Genomic DNA, 21,823 nt, shown 5'->3' on the forward strand with positions numbered 1-21,823 from the left:
ATCTTTGCACTTGTTAGTCCCTCTGTCAGCAAAGCCCTTTCTGCAGTCATATCACTGGCACCTTCTCATTGTGTCTGTTCTGTTGTCACTTACTTGGAGAGGCCTCTTTTGATCATCTGACCAAAAGCAGCTCTTTCACTCCCTGGTCATACTCTATTACATCACCTTGGCTTGTGTTCTCCTTGCACTTACGGTCTCAAATGATCTTGTAGTTGTCTATAACACCTACAAAAATATGAAGCTCCAAGAGAGCAGGGACTTGTCTCTTAGATTCACTACCATATCCCTTGCTCCTTGCACATAGTAGGTGTTTGGGAACTATTATCTGAATGAATACGTGAACAAATGGATGGTCTCTGAACACTCTTTTGACCTAAGGGAGTGGTTTTCAAATTGGACACCACAGAGAAGTTTTGGGGGCCCCTTCTTTGGGGATGGGACCATACAAGGAGACTAGTTGGGTAGGACTCTAGATCTCATCCCTTCATCCTCATGGCTCCACATGGAAATAGTTTATATATTGAGTGTTTTCATCATTCATTGGACAGAAGGCTCAGAGGCCAAAGAGCAAGGCCAGGTCATCTGGGTAGAAGCTTGGGCTCCAGACCTTCAAACCTGATACTTAGGGGTTCATGAACAAGACATGGGGGGTGATATTGAGGGGTGCTAGCAGGAAGAGCAGGGCATGGCAGACATATCATCTGGGGGTCCCAGGTATGAGGACGGGGGTCTTTGGGAGAGTGGTGACCCGATTCTAAGTTAATTCTTCCAGCTGTCTCAGATCTTTGCCCCTGAGTCACAAACTAGTGATAGGCTTTTTGCTGAGGCCACAGCATTTTCCAACCACGACTTTAAACATAATGTTGGCTCCTGCCCTTCCCGAGAAAGCAACAGTCCTGCTCTCGGTGGCCTCATTAAGCGGGATTCTATTTTCACAGCACTCATTTTGAGAACATTCTTATTTGCTGTTCCACGCTCTGAGAGAGATGCCCAAGGGGCTCTGCTGATAGAATGGCTCTGGGCATGACAGAGATGGGGAGATGCTGAAATGAATAGCAGCTTTGTTTATTTGGCGCTGGAGCAGGCGAGAGGAGCTATATTAAAAAAGTAAATAAAGTTCCCCTTCTCTCCACAAGAAAAAAACATAGTCCGGCTGCATGGCCAGCCACACAATTTCCCTCACAGAACAGAACAAATGTGAGTAGACGGAGTTTAACTTTGGGAGAAGAAATTAAAAAAAAAAATAATTATGGGGTGGGCGTGGGATAGAGCTTGAAAATGAGTAAGATCAAGAAGCATCTGAGATGCCTAATTAAAGAGCCAAAAATAAAAAGCAGCAACAGACTGGGTATGGGTCTAGTGATATATATACACCCACTAAGGCATATATATATATATATATATATATACACACACACACACACACACACACACACACACACACAGGGTTCTAAAATACGACTGGCTCCCCTCTCTGCAGACTTGACCTGTGTTTCCTTCCCATGGGGGAGAGGAGATAGTAATAATTGGTAAGAGTGACGTTTTCTGAGCACTCAGCGTGTGCTCAGCTCAGTGTGGAGTGGAATGTGCGTACAATCACAGACAGCATCACCTTCCCACTGACTTAGCTTTTCTGGGCTTCAGTCTTCCCTCCTGCAAAATGAAGATAATCAGACTGCCCACCTCATGGAGCTGTCGTGATAATCACACAAGACATGCAAATAAAACACAGGGCCTGGCACTCGTGAGGGCTCAATGAATGGTGTGAGGCCATTCTTACCCTTATTCTTTTCCATAGGTACCTCCAACTCAAAATGTTGAAAACTGAGCTCATCCTTCCCGAATTTGCATTTCAGTGGATGGAATCATCATATTCTCCATTATCCTCTCCGGCTCAGCATCCAGTCTCTCAGGACATTCTTCCAAATCTGCTTTCCCATTTCTCTTGCCTACATCCGTATTTCATGCCTCACTGCCTCGGTTCCCGCCTGGGTTCAGCCCCTAATTTCTTCTCTGCACCTGCTACAGTTTATTCCTAATGGATCCCAGGGGCACTGATCTCCCCCTCTTCACCCCACTCCTCTCTGTTCTCACACTGCTGCCTTACAAATCCAAACATGCCCATTGTCTGCTTACAGCCCACCAGTGGTGCACGCTTTCAGCTGGAAGATAAAGTGCAAATTCTAGAGAGCAGCAGAAAGTACATCTAGGGTTTGGCCCTATCTCCTCCCCAGCCTCACCTACTCTTCCAGCCCAGAGCTCTGGAATACTGGCCTTTGCATTAGCATCATCTGGGATCAAAAATTGCCAGTGCCTGGGCCCTATGCCAGCCAATCATGGCAGAGTCTCTTGGAGTGGGCCCCAAGCAAGGGTATAATTTCAGAGCTTCCTGGGTGCTTCCAAGGCACTGTTAGCCTGGCGACCACTGTCCCCACCATACCTGGCAGCTTGTGATGCTCTCCTGGGCATCACACCTTTGTGTGTGTGGGTCCTGCTGCCCGGAATGTGTGCGTTTCTCAGTCTTATCCACCTGCTGTATGTGTCCCTATTGTTCGAGACACAACATAGCTCCTGCATCATGGAAGTTTTCCTGGTACCCCATGCAGGTGCTCCCACTCCCACTGACATTTCCCTCAATCACAACTTAATTATTCATTAGCTGGCTGTCATCTCTATTAGAAAGGGAGCTTCCTGAAGGGGGTCCATGTTTATTTGTTGCCTCAGCACAGTACCTACACATGCCTGGTTTTTAGGACAAATGAGTAGATCAATGAAATTTCCCCCTACATCATTGTTGAGTTTTATCTGGACTCCCTCCTTAGCACTTGGCTGGTATTTCTGCTGTAGGGTTTGCTTCATTCAGCCTGGATTGTAGTCAGCTGTCTACATGACCTTCCACCACCTCTCCCCAACTCTCTGGACTTATTTCCTGTCACTTGTCACCTCAAGCACTCACTCCAGCCCCATTAGCCCTCTGCCCATTCTTGGACTACACAGAGGCCCTGCCTCAGGGCTTTTGTACGTGCTCTTCTCTTGCTGTTATGCTCTTCTTCCATACATTCACATAGCTCATTCTTTCCTTCCTCTACATGTCAACTCACAGAAAGGCTTCCCTAATAATACCACCATCATGCTCATCTTGTTTCTTTTGTCTTCAGAGTCCTTCTCATCACCTGATGTGTCCTAGTTTTGTTTCTTCTTTTATTGTCTGCCTCCCACCATAGGATGTAAGCTTCATGAGGACAGGGACTTTGGGATGTTCATTACTGCATCTCCAGTGTCCAGAATAGTCCTAGGCATGTAGAAAGCACTCAATAAATGTTTCTTGAATAAATGAATGAATAAACATGCTGAGATTTCCAGTGACTGAGGGCTTGTCAAACTGTGGGTTGAAATGGGTTATGAATTTAATGGGTCACAAACAACATTTTAAAAAATGAAATGGGGTGCACCTGGGAGTCTCAATCAGTTGAATGTCCAACTTCAGCTCAGGTCATGATCTCACAGTGTGTGAGTTTGAGCCCCACATTGGGCTCACTGCTGTCAGCACAGAGCCTGCTTTGGATCCTCTGTCCCCTCTCTCTCTGCCCCTTCCCTGCTCACACTCTCTCAAAAAAAAAATTAAAAAATGAAATAGACTGGAACAATATGTATCAGAATGCCTTGCACATAGAGCAAGTTTTATTCTTTCAAATTTATCGCAATATATGTTTAATATCTGGGAATCAGTAGGCAAGACAAAATCTACTACTTATTATGTTTTGCTATACAAATTTTTGGAAAAGCATTGCATTAGACCAGGAATTGGCAAACATTTTCTATGAAGAGTACAATGGGAAATATTTTAGGCTTTGCAGACCATAAAAACTATTCAACTCTGATGTTGTAGTATGAAAGCAGCCATAGACAATATGTACACAAGTAGGCAGGGCTATGTTCCAATAAAACTTTATTGAAAAGACCAGGTCAGGGGTTGTGTTTGGCTTGTGGGTGGTAGTTTGCCAAGCCCTGCATTAGACTGTAGTCTAGTGTGAGCCTATGTGTTTTGTGTATAAATTTCCTACATTCAGAAGCCAAGTCTTTTTCATCTTGGGTCTTTTTTTTTTTTTTAAGTTTATTCATTTTATTTTGAGAAAGAAAGAGAGAGAGCAGGGGAGGAGCAGAGAGAGGGAGAGAGAGAGAATCCCAAGCAGGCTCTGCACCATCAGCATCAAGTCCGATGTGGGGCTTGAACTCATAAACCGTGAGTTCATGACCTACGCCAAAACCAAGAGTCAGACGCCTAACCGACTGAGCCAACCAAGTGCCCCACACCCCAGGGTCTTTTTAAAAAATTTATTTGTTTTAAGATTTTTATTTATTTTATTAAAAAAAATTTAATCCCAGTGTAGTTAACATACAAGGTTATTTTAGTTTCATCTCTGGATCTTAACCAAGAGTCGTCCATCCCAGAATCTAGCCCACTCTTTGCACATAACACACGTTCGTAAATATTTGCCAGAATATTCAATAAACATTTATGGAGTCCCCAACTCAGAACGGCCGAGTACCAAATCCATTAGCATTTGTTGAATGAATACAAGAGCCCTTGGCCTCAAGTTTTCGAAAGCCTCTGCCCCTCCTCCAATCCTTCTGAAGGCTGAGACCCAGGGCCCAAAGGATGTCCTCGCCCCAGCTGGCTTGGGTCATGTGTTGCCAGGGGTCAGAAGGAGTGGTGGGAAGTGATGAGAACAAGTGATGGGCTGTTTAGGCAACTGCCTAATTATTCTGCTTATCAGTTGGCTGGTCCCTTTCCTTTACTCTTCCCCGTAATAAATCAAAACTCCTTCTGTTGTTCTCGAGTTCCCAGGTCACTGATTCTTTGGCCTGCATGTTTATAAAGTAACAGTGTGACCGTGAGATTGAGTGGAAGGGAAGGGAGGCAACTGACAAGTGTCAGCTCTGAAGGGCACACCTCAGCTTCCCAGGCTCTCGTGCATTGCACAGGGTGAAGGCAGGGACTTGCCGCCGTCCAGGGCTTTGGCCTCGGCCGGGAGGGGAGGTGGAGTCCGTGGGTGCAGTGGGTGCACCTGGCAAGTTTATAATCCAGCAGGGGAAGCTGATTTGGTTCAGATTTTAAGAGGACCCGGAACAGGAGCCTGCAAACCACAGCCTGAGGGCTACTGCCAATTTTTTGTGCGGCCCCCGAATATAGGACAGTTTTTAAGTGGTTGGGGAAAAAAATCAAAAGAAGAATGATATTCTATGACACGTGAAAATGACATAAAATTGAAATTGCAGTGTCCATAAATAAAGTTGGATTGGAGCACGGCCATGCTCATTCATTCCGTATTGTTTAGGGCCGGTTTCGTACTACAAGCGCAGAGGGGAGTAGTCACAACGGACCATATGGCCTGAAAGCCTAAAATATTTACCATCTGGCTCTGTATGGAAAAAGTTTGCTGAGCCCTGACTAGCTTGACTAGTTGACACAGACTAGCTGCACTGGTATCACCTGGGAGCTTGTTAGACTCCCGGACAGGCCCCACCCAGGCCTAGTGAATCAGAATCTGCATTTTAGTAAGGTCCCTAAGTGATCTGTAAGCAGCTGGAAATGTAGGAAGCATTTAGGTGCTAGTGGAAGTGAATCGATATCTTAAGTATCTATGCATATTTTTTTTTCTTGAGAGAGAGAGAAAGAGAGAGAGAAAGTGCAAGTGAGGGAGAGGGGGAGAGAGAATATTAAGTGGGCTCTCTGCCCAGCACAGAGCCTGATGCAGAGCCTGACTCAGAGCCCAACATAGGACTCGATCTCACAACTGTGAGATCATGACCTGAGCTGAAATCAAGAGTCAGATGCTTAATAGACTGAGCCACCCAGGCGCCCCAAGTATCTACAAATTTTTACAAGTGCTTTATCTCAAGCAGTCAGCAGGGGAATCCCTCACCCACTAGGGAGATATATATTAAGGTCATTTTACAGAAAAGAAATCAAAGACTCCAAGTGAAGTGTTCAACCAAAGTTATATACCTAGGCTGAACTGGGTCCACTGCATAACCTGTGGCCTTAACTATTAGGCTTCATGGCCCCCAGTGAAGAGAGGGCAAGAGCCCACTCACCATCGGAAGTTGGAGGCACCCAACTGGTGCCCCACGGTGTTCAGTGGCCAACTGATAAGTTTTATTTGGCCTACATGGTGTTTCAAATATTTGAAAATTACTTGCCAATATTTTAAAATCAAGGGAATTCATATCAGAGACCCAGAGAATTAGAATCAGATGATCAGGTTGCCCTGGCTGCATGGTATCTCAGGGCTTTCCCGCTGGGGCTGAACTGTGATTGCTCATGCAGGTTGGCCTGGCCTTTCTGGGTCATTACAGTCCCCAGCTGGGCTCTTGACTCATTCTGGTGACTGCCAGTGGGCATCTGAGTTTGCATCCTCTGGGTATACTGAGCTGCACTGACCACTGAGCATCTTGTTAAAATGCTGCATCTGATTCAGCAGGTCTGAGGACAGGCCTGTGTTCTGTTTTTAAGGGGCTCCCAAGTGATGCTGAAGCTGCCAGTCCTTCCAGAGAGTCCACTGTGAGTAGCTGGGCTGTTGAGGAGCTCAGGCCTGACTTCAGGGCTACACTCACTTGGTCCATCAGCCAGAGCATCTTGTCCCTTAGGGTGGCAGGAACCCCTCGGCCCTTTTCCTCAGTTGCCAGCAGCCTCTGCTCTTGACTCCACTGATTCCTCTAACGACAATCATTTCCTACAAGTATCACGACATGAAAAGGCATGAAAGGCATTCACAGTCCCACCACGCTGCCTCCTTAGTAGCATCTTCTGGCCTTGATCCTGGAATATGGGGTGTTGGTGTGAAGGTTTCTTGGAACTGAAGGCCAGGAGTTGAGGTAAGAGAATACGGTCTGCCAATAGCATCTCATTTGTCTGCAGGCTGTCAGAGACTGCTGAAAATTGTGTTTAAGATGCCTGCTCACTCTGCCCCAAACACACACACACACACACACACACACACACACACACACACACAGGTGCACACTCCAAAATGTACTAAGCTCACTGTTTACACCCTTCGCTTGCTTTCCCTCACAAACAGCCCTGCTATTGCCACCTGTCAGCAGCAATGCCGGCTGCCCCTAAACAGACCTACTTCCAAGAAGGCAGAGGTGTGGCTGGTTTCACCTCCAGGAAGCTGGGTGGGAGATTGCCCTGTGCCACAGCTTCAGGGAGGTAGGCAGCCTCCGCTTGCCTCAAGACATTGCTTGTCTTGCCTGCGATAGTAAGAATAGGTTGCACCTGCACATTTTGGCTGAGGGAGGCCTCAGTGGATGCGTAGGCTGTTCTCCCAGTGGAACTGTCTGGAGGCAGTGTCCTCTTGGCCTGGGTGCCAGGAACAGTGGAAAGAATATGCAGCCTTCGCAGCATGCTGGGTGTGACCTTGTGCAAACAATTTTGCCTCCTCGATCTCTGCTTGTCTCATCTGAAAAATGGGTATCATGGTAGCATTATCCACCTCAAAGGACTGCTGGAGCCTGAACAGGCCTCCATTGTGGATGTATTTTATAAATTGTATGTGACCGTCTGATGCTGGGGGAAAAGTAAGGAGCAAGTAATCAGACTGTGGTAAATTATACAGAGCATTCCCCACCTCAACAGGCAGCATGTGCGCCCTCCTCTTTCTGAGGGGCTCCTCAGGTGATGACTTCTCTGATCTTTGTTACATACAATATCAAGATGGGTCAATGGAGAATGGTCAATGGACCAGGAAAACAGAGAAGAGAAAAAAAAAAGAAATCTTACTGCTTCTCAATGTTTGCCAGTCCAAAAATATTCTGCTTTTTCATGGAGGAGTTGTATGGTGAGTGCATACGAGAACAGATAATTGATTCTTTCCAGATGAATCTGTTCCTGGGCCTTTGTCCCTCTTGACAAAATGGGTCTTGTAGGTGGTAGGGGTGCACACTGTCTTTAAAACACAGTCCTGGTAATAGTAATAGTTTTCTTTTTCTCCTTCTCATTGTCTTGCATCAGTGTCCTTGGTCTTGGCTTTGGGCCTGGGGTGAGATCAGTCCACCAGACAAGAGCAGTTCATATGAAAAGGTCAGTGCTGGTCTCCAAGGTACTGACATGTTTTTTGGGTGGAGCCCTGTGAAATTCTTTATAAATCAACTCTCCAATTAAGTTGGCGGGTCGCCTTATCAAAGGGAAGAGATGATTCCACCAGCGTGTTCCCAACTGTCTCAGGCAGCCTGGAGGAAAGGGCTGAAGGGCCTGCTGACCTTGATTCGAATCCTGCTTTCACCACTTAACAGTGACCTTGGGCAAAACAACTCTTGGAAACTCTGCAAAGCTGGGATCAGAAATACTTCTCAGGGTGCCTCTGGGGATCAGAGGAGATGTTAAAGGCACATAACTTGGCTCAGGGGCACTTGGAATTGTTAATACCCCCTCTCTCGTCCTTGTCCATCCTCACGCCTAGTCAGTTATGAGTGATCCCAGAGAACTCGCATAATCTGATCAACGTCACAATGCTGGCAAATGGCAGAGTCAAGATGAGAACCCAAGGGAGTCCAAGTTCAAAGCCCATACTCTCCCTTGCGTACCTTCCCATCTCATGTTTATATGAGGCTTCTTACTTTTTAATGCTTTTACTCACTAGCTCTTCCAAGTGATGGGGTGAGGAAAATCAGGACTATTTCACGTATTTGACACACAGCACTTATGTGTTTCAACAACTTGCCCAGGTGGATGCTGCTGGCCTCAGAAATGCGGGCTGACTGGAGGACCCAGGCCAACCAAGAGCAATTCAGGGATGTGGGAATTGGCAGGGGAAATGCCACCAGTAGAGATCTAAGCCTTAAGCCCTCATGAGAAAAATGAGTTGATAACCCAGGTGACTTTGCCTTCAACATGACAAACGTCAGGGTAGACAGAGTCATAAAATGGCTGTTTTAGTTTGCTTCTGTTTGTGCTCAGAATCTTGGCATTTTGGCATCCAAAAGAAGAAAGAGACCTTTAGGACTCTCCAGAATATATATGTATGTGTGTGTGATACACACATGTATGTACAAATACTACACACACACACACACACACACACACACACGGGCACGCAGAGTTGAACCTCATTATTTGTGGTAGTTATGTTCTATAACATTGCAGCAAATACTGATTTAGTGAATACTGAACTATCGCTCCTAGGGGACATACAGGGTTCCTGAAAGCCTCTGGTCACAAGCCTTTTCATCAATTGATCAATACATAGCTTTGTTTTATGTGTGTTTCTGTTTAAAACCATCTTATTTAACATATATTGTGGATTTATTAACACTGAGCTAGTAGCCAACAGCATTATAACTCGTGCCTGAACAAAACTTACCTAACACATACTTTTTCTTTTCCCCCAATAAGAATCATCACAGCTTTCTTGAACTTAGGACTTCTTGCACTAGACAGCACTTCAGCCCTACACTTGTGTGTGTGTGTGTGTGTGTGTGGTGTGTGTGTGTGTGTGGGGTATTTTAAACAATGAAATCACTACGAAAAAGTGTAAGAATGTGTAAGTGTGGCTCCAAATAGATGGAGAAGAGGACATTTGTGTATAGTACCAGAACTGAAATAAGGCAGAGTGTTGCCTTGTTTGAGCTCATTATTTGCTGCTCTGCACATGTCGGTGAATGACCATGAAAGTGCCATGATAACTGATTTTGGGATTACAAATAAATTTTAGTGAGTGGGTGAATTTGTACACATGGAATGCATGAATAATGAGAATGGCGGTATATATTGTGCTTGTCGAGCGGACAACCTCATGCCAGAGGCTGTGAGAAGGAGCTCAGTGCTTGAGATTTTTATTCATGTGTAAAGGACTGACAGACCCTCTGCTAAGGGCCCATTTTGCTCAAGAGAAGCAGAGAATAAATGAAGCCAGTGGCTGTCTCAAGGGAGTGGCAGGGTAGGTAAGAGAAGACATGGGGGAGGTGGGAGTTGACAGGGAGGACAGTGCAGTGGGTGAGGGTCCCTCCCTGTCCCCCTTCATAGTCGGGCAGGGACCTTGAACACTCCTTCCCTGGAACACCTTGCTGGCTGGCTCCCTTCCCATGCTCACACCCACTTTGGCTTCTCCTGAGCTCTCTGGCAGTCTCCCAGGTGCTGGGGAACCTTCTGATTTCTTAACTGTTCCCCTGGGTTCCATTTGTCCATTTGCTCATTTTCTAGCCTCCTTCTCCGGACAGTGTTATTGGCCCACTACTCCTACTTGAAAAGTGGATGGTACTGGGGGAAGCTTACTGAGTGAGTCAGCCCAAGAGATGATACCAGAGTCCTGGTTGTTCAGAGCTGCAGACAGTAGCAGCCGTAGCCAAGAGGGGTGTGCAAGCCGCCTGGCTGCCGGGAGCCTCAAGTTTAGGAGCTGCCACCTCGATCCTCCAGACCAGATAGATGCAGGGACACCTCAACCCTGTCACTCCCCACTCCAGAATGAGAAGGACAGCAAACTCTGTATACACTGGAGGAAGTGTTAGAATATCTGGGCTTATTAGCCTATGACCTTGTCAATGTCCTTCACCTCTGTGAACTCAGGTGCTAGAACCAGACTGGGCTTGTACCCCAACTCCACCACTTACTTCCCATGCCTCAGTTTCCTCATCTGTAAAGTGAGGATACCAACTGTACCTACCTCATAGGGTAGTTTTAAAGACTACAGTCAATAAGTGAATATATAAGAAGCACTTAGAACAGTGCCCGCACAGAGTAAACTCTATAAAGCATTAGCTTTTATCATTACTGTGGTTATTAGGTTACTGTTGTTATTACTGTTCTTATCTCTAAAGATAAGGAACAGGCTCAAAGAATCTCAAAGGTCTTTCTTTCCCCTTCCTGTTCTGTTCTTGGGGATGCTCTCTCACTGTGTGGCCTTGAGCAAGAGGCTTCTCCTTTTTGGGGCCCCACATTCGTATCTTCTGGATGAGGTGTCAGGACTCAAGCCGTGGGAGTCTGTGACTTTATGAAATGAGGGTAAGGCAAGTCCCAGGGCGGAGTTAGCTTGTCAGTTTGGCCTCTCCAGGGGATGTTGCCGAGATAAGCAGTTAAGTAATCAGAATAACAGTTTATATTTGTAGTGGGTTTTAAAAGTTCCTATCGCCTGAGTGTTTATCAGGCACCCTCCCAAGGCTTGATTGGTTTATTTTATCCTCATTATAACTCCAGGAGGGCGATATTGTCCCCATACTGGAGATGGGAAAATTGAGGTACAGAGATATTGAACACATCCCCAAGGACACACAGTTAGGAAACGGTAAATCTTGACCCAAACCCAAAACCCTGATTCCAGATTCTGTAAACTTTACCCCCACATTATACTGGCAGTTAGCCTTGAGGTTGACTTCTAATCCTCTGACAGTAACCACCGATTCTCATCATTGGAAGGTATGTAGGAATCATCTCAAGGTGTTTTAACCTTTGGAAGGGTGAGAAGCTGAAAGAAACTATGGACCCCTTCCCACCCAGAAAGTTCGTACCATATCTGCACACAAACATATACACAGAACTGACTCAATTTCAGGGGTTTCAAACATCTCACATGATGTTTAAATTCTCTTGGAACCTCCCAGTAAGTATTCATCCTTGCTCCGACTCTGCATTGATGGGAACCTCTTACCTAAAGGACCGTCCATTTCATTAATGTTCACAAAGCTGTGTCATCGACACAGTTGACATTTGTTTGTTTCCTCCTAACTTTGATCCCAGTTTCGAATTGGTCCCATCCATCTTCCCATGACAATTCTCCACATTTCTGAAGATGCTGGCGACACTGTCTCTAGTGCTTCCAGGCTAGATGCCCCTTGCCTTCACCGCTGAGTGCATTTCCCCCCAGGACACACTCATTCATCAGCGGCTCTCTCAAACATCCAGAATGGATGTACAGCCCAGAACCCAATACAATCTTCTGGCCATGGACTGACCAGGGCAGTGCAGGACTCTCCCTTTGTTCTGGGTATCAGGTCTCCATTAATAGGTCCTAAGAGTGGATTACAATGTTTAAACCTTACTTTACTTTGAAATACACCACATATACACAGAACTGCATAGTACAAAGGCAACAGTTCAACGAGCTATCACAAAGCACACATCCACATAACCATCACTCAAGTCAAGGCCCTGAACTTTGCCCACTCTTGCCTCATCCCCAATACCACTCATTCGTCCTCCACAAAGGTAACTTCTACTCTTTTATGGTAATAATTTTCTTAAAAAATTTAAAATCTAAATATGTGCCCCATTTAACACTACAGTTTAGTTTCCCTGGTTTTTGAATTTTATATAAATGGAAGGATGTAAATAGGCATTCTTTTGTATCTGACTTATTTCACTCAATGAAATAAGCATGTGAGATTTATGCGTGCTGTTATATATAGTTGTAGTTCATTCATTCTCATTGCTGGTAGCTTTCTATTTGTCTGAATATACTTTAATTTATTTATCTAATCTATTATGAATGGATGCATGGGCTGTGCCCGGGTTTTGGCAATTATGAACAAGCTGTTGTAAACACTGGTGTATACATGCATGCATTTAAGCTGGCTATCCCTAAAAGAACTTTTACGTCACTTCTCAGTGAGTGATATCAACCCGTACTCCAAAGCAGTTGTACAGATTCACCCTTTCAGTAGCTGTGTGTGTATGCTCCAATTCTCCCATGTCCTTGCCAACACTTAGCATTATTAATCTTTTTAACTTTAGCTATTCTGGTGGTCATTCAATGGCATCTTACTGCGGTTTTAGTTTGCATTTCCCTAATGACTAATGAGGGTGAGCCCGTTTTCATCTATTTATTGTCCATTTATGGATTAGAGGCTTTGGCAACTCCTTACTGATCTGACTCATACTGAAATTACAGCCAAATGAAATAGAGTCCCTGACAGATGATGCTGGTTACTCTTATCTCCTTTATTGACTTCATTTGGATTTTGGGTCCCCAGAGCAGGTCTGAACATTCTTTTTTTTTTTTTTAATTTTTAATCTTTAAGTAATCTCTACACCCAACATGGGGCTTGAACTCATGATCCTGAGATGAAGAGTTATATGCTTTACTGACTAAACCAGCCAGACACCCCTAAACATTCTTAATACTCATGACAGCTACAATTTATTGAGTCCCACTGTGTTCCAAGGCACTGAGCTGTGTGCTTGACATGCATAACATCTCCTAATCCTCACAACCAGTTTATAAGGTTGCTACTGTTATTATCTTCATTATACATATGAAGAAACTAAGGTGGGGGAGGCTAAGTAACCTACCTAAGGTCTCATAACAAGGTGTGTAACCTAGATTCACATCAATACCCTTAGCCACTATAACACGTGGCCTCCCAAACATGGAAACGTTTGGCTACGTTAAAAAATAACTTAAAAAAAATGCTGAAAAACTGAATAATAAAACAGGCATGGAACTGTCAAATGGAGAAGAATAATTGCAAAGTATGAGAAAGATTAAGGTACTGAGTAAGTAAAGAGTTCTTACAAATTAACAAAAGGACACAATACAAAAAATGGTCAAAGGTTTCTGGGGTCAAGTACGTCTGGGAAATTCAGCACGCCTTTCATGTTCTTTTACCACAACAATGTATATAAGCAAATTTATGACTCTTAAGTTCCACACTAAAAACTTACTTTAACACAGCATTTTCCAAGCCTATTTGACCAAAATAGGCTTTAACATCTGAATAATTATAATTCTTTGGAACAGACTTTGAAGCATGTTGAACTCTGTAATAACCACTGCTTCCTCTGGTTTCTGGACTGGTAAAGCTTTCAACAAAGGAAATGAAATTAGTTTTGTCCAGGGTTTCTCAACCTTGACACTATTGACATTTTGGGTTGTGTAATTCTTTGTTGTGGGCTTGTCTTAGGCGTTGTGGGATGTTCAGCAGCATCCTTGGTCTCTACTCAGTAGATGCCAGATGACAGTAGTATCATTTCCCCCCCCCCCACCCCCGCTCCCAGTTGTGACAACCAAAAGTGCCCCTTGGAAGCCAGGATTCCCCTCCCCCATAAGAACCACTGGTCTGGCCTGATTTCTAAAGAACTCAGGGTGCTCCCCATGATTACCTCCTACCTGAGTGCTCCCCAGACTGCATAGCATTTCACTACCTGTTGATTTCTGTGTCTTGTGACAGCCTCTATTCTTTGTAAGAGAGTACCAGTCCATCTCTTGTCTTGTTTGTTAGAACTCCCTTTACTTCCATGCACAGCAAACCACGTACAGTTCCCCAGGCAGGGGACTTCTTTCCACCTTTCCATCCTCTAGGTGGAATTAAGCTCTCTTCTTCAATCTCCATACTCACTGCACACCCTTCTATCAGACTCGCAACACACATTTTACCTATTGAGGTGCCTGTCTCCCCAGTTCCTTGACAGCAGAAACTAGGTCCTGTCCATCTTCTGACTCTCAGCACTGAGGAGGTGCTAATCAATATATATGATCAAAGGAGCAAAATATAACTGAAGATGGGTCAGTGGGGACCTAGGTGGATTTCCAACAACACTGAGTCCACTGGTAACCTCTTTACTAGTTTCCTCTTAGGAACGTTCTCCCTGCTGGTCTCCAGGAAGACAATCTTCTTCCTTGAGAGAAGTCAAACTACCACAGAAGGTACCAATTTTGTGTTTCTCCCTCTCAGACACGAATATGACATCATCTGCTCAGTCGGCATGTCCAGGCCTTTCCCGATAGTTTTCTCATTCCAAACTGAAGGAGAAAAGCCCTTTTCCCTTGATGTCAGCACTTCTGCAAACCCTGGTTTATTCTAGCCGGTGGCACTTTTTATCTTTGGATATGTATGCATCTTCCTTTCCATGTTTTGGGAATCCCTTTGGGCCTGAGTTTCTCAGAGCACCCCTTCCCCCAAGCATGAATCAGTGTCTTTAAGTATTTCCTGTCTGGGATTATTTGAAGTCTTAGAAACAAAATTTAATTCTTGGGAAGTCTCTAACTCTACCAGAATTGTCCAAGATGGTGGCAGTGGGCAGAAAGAAAGGGACAGGTTTGAGAAACTTTAACAATGGCAAATGACAAGACTTGACAACCGTTTGGAAATGGAGGAGGGAGATGACTCCAAGATTTCTGTTCTGAGACAACAGAGGGGCTGGCAATTCCTGCTGCAGAGATGGCCCCAGGAGGAAGAGGAGGAGGAGGAAGACGGGAAAGACCAGGACAGGGAGCACACTGCCGGGACAGTTAGAGCCTGAGGTTTCCACGGGAGACAAGGTGGGGATGGAGTGGAGGGAACTGGATATAAGAGCTTGGGCTCTGGCTGGGAAATGGGACGGAGGACTTGGCATGCAGGTGGCTGCAGAAGCTGAGAGAGCAGACGAGCGCTTAGATCACGTGTGCTGCGGGCACAGACACATTAAAGATAGTGCAGCAAGAAAATGACATGAAGGACTGTGAGGGGTAGTTGGAGATACAGGGGCATGGATCAGAGGCCACTGGAGAAGGAGTTTTGGGACAGAAGGGGTGGCCAGCAGCTTTAAGTGATACAGGGAGGTCAGCTCTTATATGGACAGAACAGTGCCCGCTGACTCAGCAACAGAGGGTCACTGAGCACTATGGTGAGGGCAGTCTCAGTGGAGTGGAGGGGCTCTAGCCAGTGGCAGGGGTACAGGAGGGATCGGGAGGAGGGCAGGTGTCTAAAGAGGGAGTCACTCATCTATCCACTTGCCCAAAAAGCTGAGGGGCCACTGGGCACCAGGGGCCATGTTGGGCCCTGGGAGATGGTAGTGGACACATAGGCAATATCCCTGCGCTCATGGTGTGTATTTTCAGGAAGATGTAGTATTTTATTTTATTTAAAAATATGTAAAAAATTGTTTTTTTACATTTTATTAATTTTTGAGAGGGAGAGAGAGAGAGAGAGAGAGAGAGAGAGAGACAGAGCACAAGTAGGGGAGGGGGAGAGAGAGAGGGAGACACAGAATCCGAAGCAGGCTCCAGGCTCCGAGCTGTCAGCACAGAGCCCGACGCGGGGCCCGAACCCACGAACTGTGAGATCATGACCTGAGCCGAAGTCAGTTGCTTAACCGACTGAGCCACCCAGGCGCCCTGGAAGATGTAGTATTTTAGAAGGAGGACTCATTTTAAGGATGGTTGTTAGGATCATTGCCATTTGACAGAGAAGGGCCAAGAGAGGTCAGATGGCAACTGGTACAAGTTCACACCAATGTCAGAGCCGTGAGTCAGGCCCTGACCCATCTGGCCCTTCGCACTCTTTGCTGCCTGAAGGAGGTGGACTTTAGGTGGGAACAGATGGCACAGAAGACATAATAGGATGGAAAAGAATAAAGGTACCAGGTGCAGGATTATTGATGGCTGGGCCGGGCCCACCCAGATCAAGATTTGTATTTATTTGAGCCAGAGGCTTGAGAGGTGGCCTGTGGTAGCCCCCACACTTCCCCACATTCCCAGCCCTCTTATTTAGGAGAACATCTCCCTTTCCTGTGGGAACCCTGATCCACACAGTTCAAGTGGGGCTGCAAACATCTCCGCATGCACTTGTTAGGCTCAGGAACCCAGGCAAAGCTGACCAGTGTCCCTCCATGGGATTTATACAGAGACGCTGGAAAGAGACAAGGTCCTTTTTCCTCTGGGACAGTGAGCTTGGGGACCAGGGTAGGCCACCCACAGCCACCTTCACTACCTGAAGTAAATAAGTAAATACTAGGGAGAGACAAAAGGGTCAAGAAATACAGGAGACTGAGCTCTGATGGTATCCTTTGGGCTCCTGGATCCAGCTCTGCCTGAACCTATCAAGAACTATCCCAGACTTCCTGGTGGCTTGAACCAATGAATTATCCTTTGCCTCTTGATTTTGAGTTTCTATACTTGCAGCTGAAAGAATCTGACGAATATAGTTTGTCATGCTCTGTCAGCTGTGACTGTGTCCAATATATGATTTACTGTTGCAGAAGCTAAGTGATTCCAGGGGTTTCCTCCACAGAGCCATACATATTCGCCTCCTTCTAGGTACTAGCCCTGTAAGTGGCAGGGAGATGACTAAGACATGAGCTTAGAGAGTAGCTGTGGAGATGATGACTGAACAAAGGCATCTTCGTCTATAATATGCTTCACATCCATTTCCCCAAATGCACCATCACAGGAAACAATTAAGCTGGCAAATCCAGGTAGGGTTCAGCAGGTACAGGCCGAGCTGGAGAGAGGCTCCAAGCTCAGAGGAAGGTGGGGTGGGGAGGAGGGGGTGCATCCTGCATCCTGGGCTCCTCTAACACTGTTCTGGGTGGCTGAGCTAAGGTGGGGCTGGAGGGGGACAGAGGAAGAGGGGAACAAGTAGTCTGGGGAGGCTGTGTGAATATTAGTGTGAGTATTAAGAGCTGCTTCTCATACCTTTCCCATTCCGGCGTGGGCGTGTCCCAGCTTGACCACCACAGGGAAGTGTGGGGCTGTGAGCTGTAAGAGACCAGAGGAAATCGCTCATTAGCATCCCAAAGCATTGCCACCAAGACTCTGGGCACCACCTGTTCTGGAGAAAGATTCAGTCATCCGCTATTACCAGGAATCCCCACAAGAATGCTCTGACAGATGGTCATTCTGCTGCTGCTCAAACACCCTACATGCCAGCGAACTGGGCTTCCAAAGGAAGCTCTGAGTATTTAAAGCCAGCCTGCCTGGGGCACCCACCATTCTGGAGAGACGGTAGGAAGCTTTCAGATCCTGGCTTTACCACTTGTGCAACCACAGACAAGCTCTGCAAGGATCTGTGGCTCAGTTTCCTCATCTGTAAAATGGGGATGATGAGTATCCATCCCATAGGGTTACTGTGAGAATCAAACAAGCTATTACATGGAAATCTTTACATTGTAAGTACTCAGCGAATGAAAGCTTCATTACTCCATCACGGTTCTGCCTTACGTTATCCTTGAAAAAAACCTTCAAGTATCTGGAAACTCATTCCCTCCCCCAGTCCCTATCCAGACCACCCTAGTGGGTGTCTTAATAATAGTGGTCATGCCCACATGGGCACACACATTTGCTGGTCGCACAGTGCTGGGCGCTGTTCTGAGTGACTGTCCTGTATCATCTCCTTTAGAGAGCCACATTACTTGTCTAGTTGGCTCCCTATAGAATCCTCAGTTCCAAGAACACTGCCTGACCCAGGGAAGGTGCCCAGTCTTCTCAGCAAGACCTATTAGAGGCATACATGCTTCTCCTTATGACACAGAGGAAGAGAGGGCACTCCAAACATGAGGTGCTTACCTATTCATACCCGTGGTCACTCTACTGGGAAGTGAGGGCACTAGGTTCAAACCCAGGCTAGGCATCTCCTCCTTCATTCTGTTCCTATGTTGCTTGAGATGTGTTTGTTTGGTGTCGGGAAGTCTGTTTGGAGGTATTTGAGGGCAAAGGTCATCCTTTCAGTTATTTTGTAATAATATCACTCCCCCTACTTGGATCAACCCAGCCAGGGGTGATCATGTTACTCTCTGTGCTGTCTGTTCTGGTGCTGGTCATTCTGTCCTGGCTTGTCTCCTGACAGTGCTGTCCATCCTGACTCTCTGGGTGCCTTGAGAGGAGTGCCTGGCTCTTCTCTCTTGGTGCCCAGAGTCTAGTCTGACCTGGAGGTGAGGCTGTAGGTGCCATGGAAGGGTCCGCTGTGGGTCCCAGAGCCATTCGATGGGCCTCGTCTTATTTTACGCACGCAGGGGCTCCATCAGGCAAGCAGGGGAGGTATGTTTTTAAAAAAATTTTTTTTTCAACGTTTATTTATTTTTGCGACAGAGAGAGACAGAGCATGAACGGGGGAGGGGCAGAGAGAGAGGGAGGCACAGAATCGGAAACAGGCTCCAGGCCATCAGCCCAGAGCCTGACGCGGGGCTCGAGCTCTCGGACTGCGAGATCATGACCTGGCTGAAGTCGGATGCTTAACGGACTGCGCCACCCAGGCGCCCCATGTTTTTAAATCGCCATTTCACAGGTAGGACACTGAGACTCAAGGTAGGTGCTGGGAAAGGGTGGAATTAGGACCTGAACTTGGGCCTGTCAGACCTCTAAGCCTGATGTGAACTGTTTCCCCTAAGATCTGGCTCAGGGCTTCCTGCAGTAGATGTTGAGTAAAAAAATTTCCCTCTTAATTTCGGCTACCATTGATCATATCTTGGTGCCTAGAAAGAACAAATGCATGTTTTTTTTTTTTTTTAAAGAGCAATATTTGATTTTGAGTCCAAAAGCAATATGTACTCACTATAAAAAGTTTGGAAAATATAATAAAGTGTTATGTTGTTATTACACAGAAGATAATAAAAATCACCCTCAGACGTGTATTATCTGCTGATCTTCTTTTTTATAAATCCATATTTTTTTTTCATTTGCTCTACATTGTGAGTATAGTGAATACCCAATTTCACTTCCTGTTCCTCCCACTTACTGTTCTGTGATAACCATCTTCCCCGTGGTGATTACTTGATAGTTTAATAGTTACTATAAAATATTTCACAGATGAAAAAAGACTTAGGGAGCAATACCATGGACACCCCCTCACTTAAGAAATAAACCACTGCCCACACAGATGAAGCCCCTGATATGCCTTCTTATCACACTCCCTCCCTCCTGCCCAGAGGTTATAATCATTATACAAATTCTATGTTTATCACTGCCTTGCATTTACTCATATTTTAATTACTACATATGATTCTCAAACAACACACACTCCACAATTTTAAACCTTCTGTGTAAGTGGCATCAAAAGAATCTATTCTTGACAACCCTTTTTGCACATTATGTTTGTGAGATTCACGTGTGCCCATCTATCTAGTGTGGGTTCATTTTTATTGCTATTTTATGAACACGTTACCATTTGTTCACTTCCTGCTGATGAACGTTTAGGCGATTTCTATTTTTCCAATGATAAATAATAATAGTATAAACATTTGTTTTTTAATGTTTATTTTTGAGAGAGAGAGAGAGAAAGCAGAGACAGAGGGAGAGAGAGAGAGAATCCCAAGCAGGCTCCGTGCTGTCAGCACAGAGCCCAATGCGGGGCTTGAACCCATGAACTGTGAGATCATGACCTGAGCCGAAACCAAGAGTTAGAAGCTTAGCCGACTGAATCACCTATGTGCCCCTCGACTAGTACAAACATTCTTGAACTCCATCCCCTCTGCACCTGCAGGGGAGTCTCTCTGGGGCAGGGGTAACAGGACTGGAATTGCTGGGGCCGGGCAATGCTCCTTTCATTTTTGCCAAATATTGCCAAATTTGGTCGCCAAAGTGGCTGTACTGACTATGCTTTCACAGGCAGGGAAAGAGCTCCCAACACTTGAGGTTGGAAAGACCTGCATTTTACCAACTCGAGGGATGTGAAGTAAAATGAATCGATGGATTTTCACCAAGTGGCTTTTGTTCCCCAGTAGAGCTGTCACACCCAGCCATCCACTCAGACCCTGGAGACCTCCAGCAGTCCAAGAACTGCCCAGGTCACTACTGGGGCTTCATCTCCATGTCATTGTAAGGTGGAATGGGAGGTGAGGGGGAACGGGTGTGCTCTGTCTCCCCCTCCTCCTCTCCCGGCCTGATTATCTCCCCACACACTGACGGGTACTGGAAAGAAAGTGGATGTTGCAGTTAAACTTACTCTCTCATCTGGGGCTAGATATTTAACCTCTTCAGAACTTAGCTCTCTGATCTGCAAAGTGGGAATGATGATGCCTAACTCATGTGGCTGTGTGGGGGGAAGAAGAAATGAAATGAGGGGTGTAAAACTGCTTAGCGCCAAGGGGAGGTTCGAACTCAAAGTGTAGAGCAGGACTGAGCAGAGGAAGGAGCTAACACCTGCTCTGTGGGGTAAGGAGATGAAGGAAGACCTTGATGGAAGAGGAAGGAGAGCTAGAGGCTGCTGCTTGGTAGTATATGATAGTATGGCAGAGGGGGAAATGAAATCCAACAAAGGAAAATCGGGGGGGCTATGCCAGAGGGAATAATCAGAGGTAATTAAAGGCTGTGCACTTTTAATCTGGAAGAACCTAGCAATCATCTTGTATACCCCCACGTGGCCATGTGGTGGTAGGTAGAATTTCTAGGAATTCTCCCCGAGGTGTCCCCCTCTAACCTCTGGAGGCTGATGAGATCATCATATGAAGTCTTACAACGATTGTTTTACATCATATGGCACACATGACCCTAAAGTATAGAGATTATCTGGGAGGACCTAATCAGATCACATGAGCCCTTAAGAGCGAGAACCATCGCAGGCCGGTGGAAGAGGGAGGCAGACAGATTCAAAGCATGAGAAAGTCTCAGCACACTATTCCTGCTTTGAGATGGAGGTGGTCACTTGAGAAGGAATGTGGGCAGCCTGCCGGAGCTGAAGGTGGCCTCTGGCTGATAGGCAGCCAGGAAGTGGGGACCAGAGGCACACTGTGGCAAAGAACTGGATTCTGCCCTAACAGGAATGAGCTCGGAAGGGAATCTTGAGCTCCTGGAGAAAATGCAGGATGCTGGCACTTTGATTTTGGCTTTATGAGACCCTAAGCAGAGAACCTTGACCTGCCATCCCGGACTTCTGATCTACGGATCTGTGAGGTAATAAAGAGGTGTTCTTTTCAGGTGCTTGATTTGTTACCGTGGCAATAGGAAACTAACACATGTGTGTGTCCTCCCAGAAACTGAAGCCCAAAGAGTAAAAAGTGATTGTTTTCGTGCCATACAACAGAACGAGAAGTCAAGGCCATGAGTTTTGGCTCTCAGTCAAGCACCCTCTCTATCAAGGCACACTTCTCTGGGGACCACGTGCATATCTAGAGTGCAATAAATTCTTTCTCTTA

General features: G+C 45.9%; 1 protein-coding gene across 1 annotated transcript in view; it reads right to left on the minus strand.

The window, feature by feature from the left end:
* SYN3 (synapsin III) overlaps positions 1 to 21,823 on the minus strand; it is a 419,700-nt gene that overhangs the window by 55,646 nt on the left and 342,231 nt on the right. Inside the window, exon 6 of the mRNA XM_047865448.1 lies at positions 17,391 to 17,453. Coding sequence (XP_047721404.1) covers positions 17,391 to 17,453 — 63 coding nt within the window. The remainder of the gene's footprint in view (positions 1 to 17,390; positions 17,454 to 21,823) is intronic.

This window comes from Prionailurus viverrinus, chromosome B4 (genome assembly GCF_022837055.1).
Source record: "Prionailurus viverrinus isolate Anna chromosome B4, UM_Priviv_1.0, whole genome shotgun sequence".
NCBI lineage: Eukaryota > Metazoa > Chordata > Mammalia > Carnivora > Felidae > Prionailurus > Prionailurus viverrinus.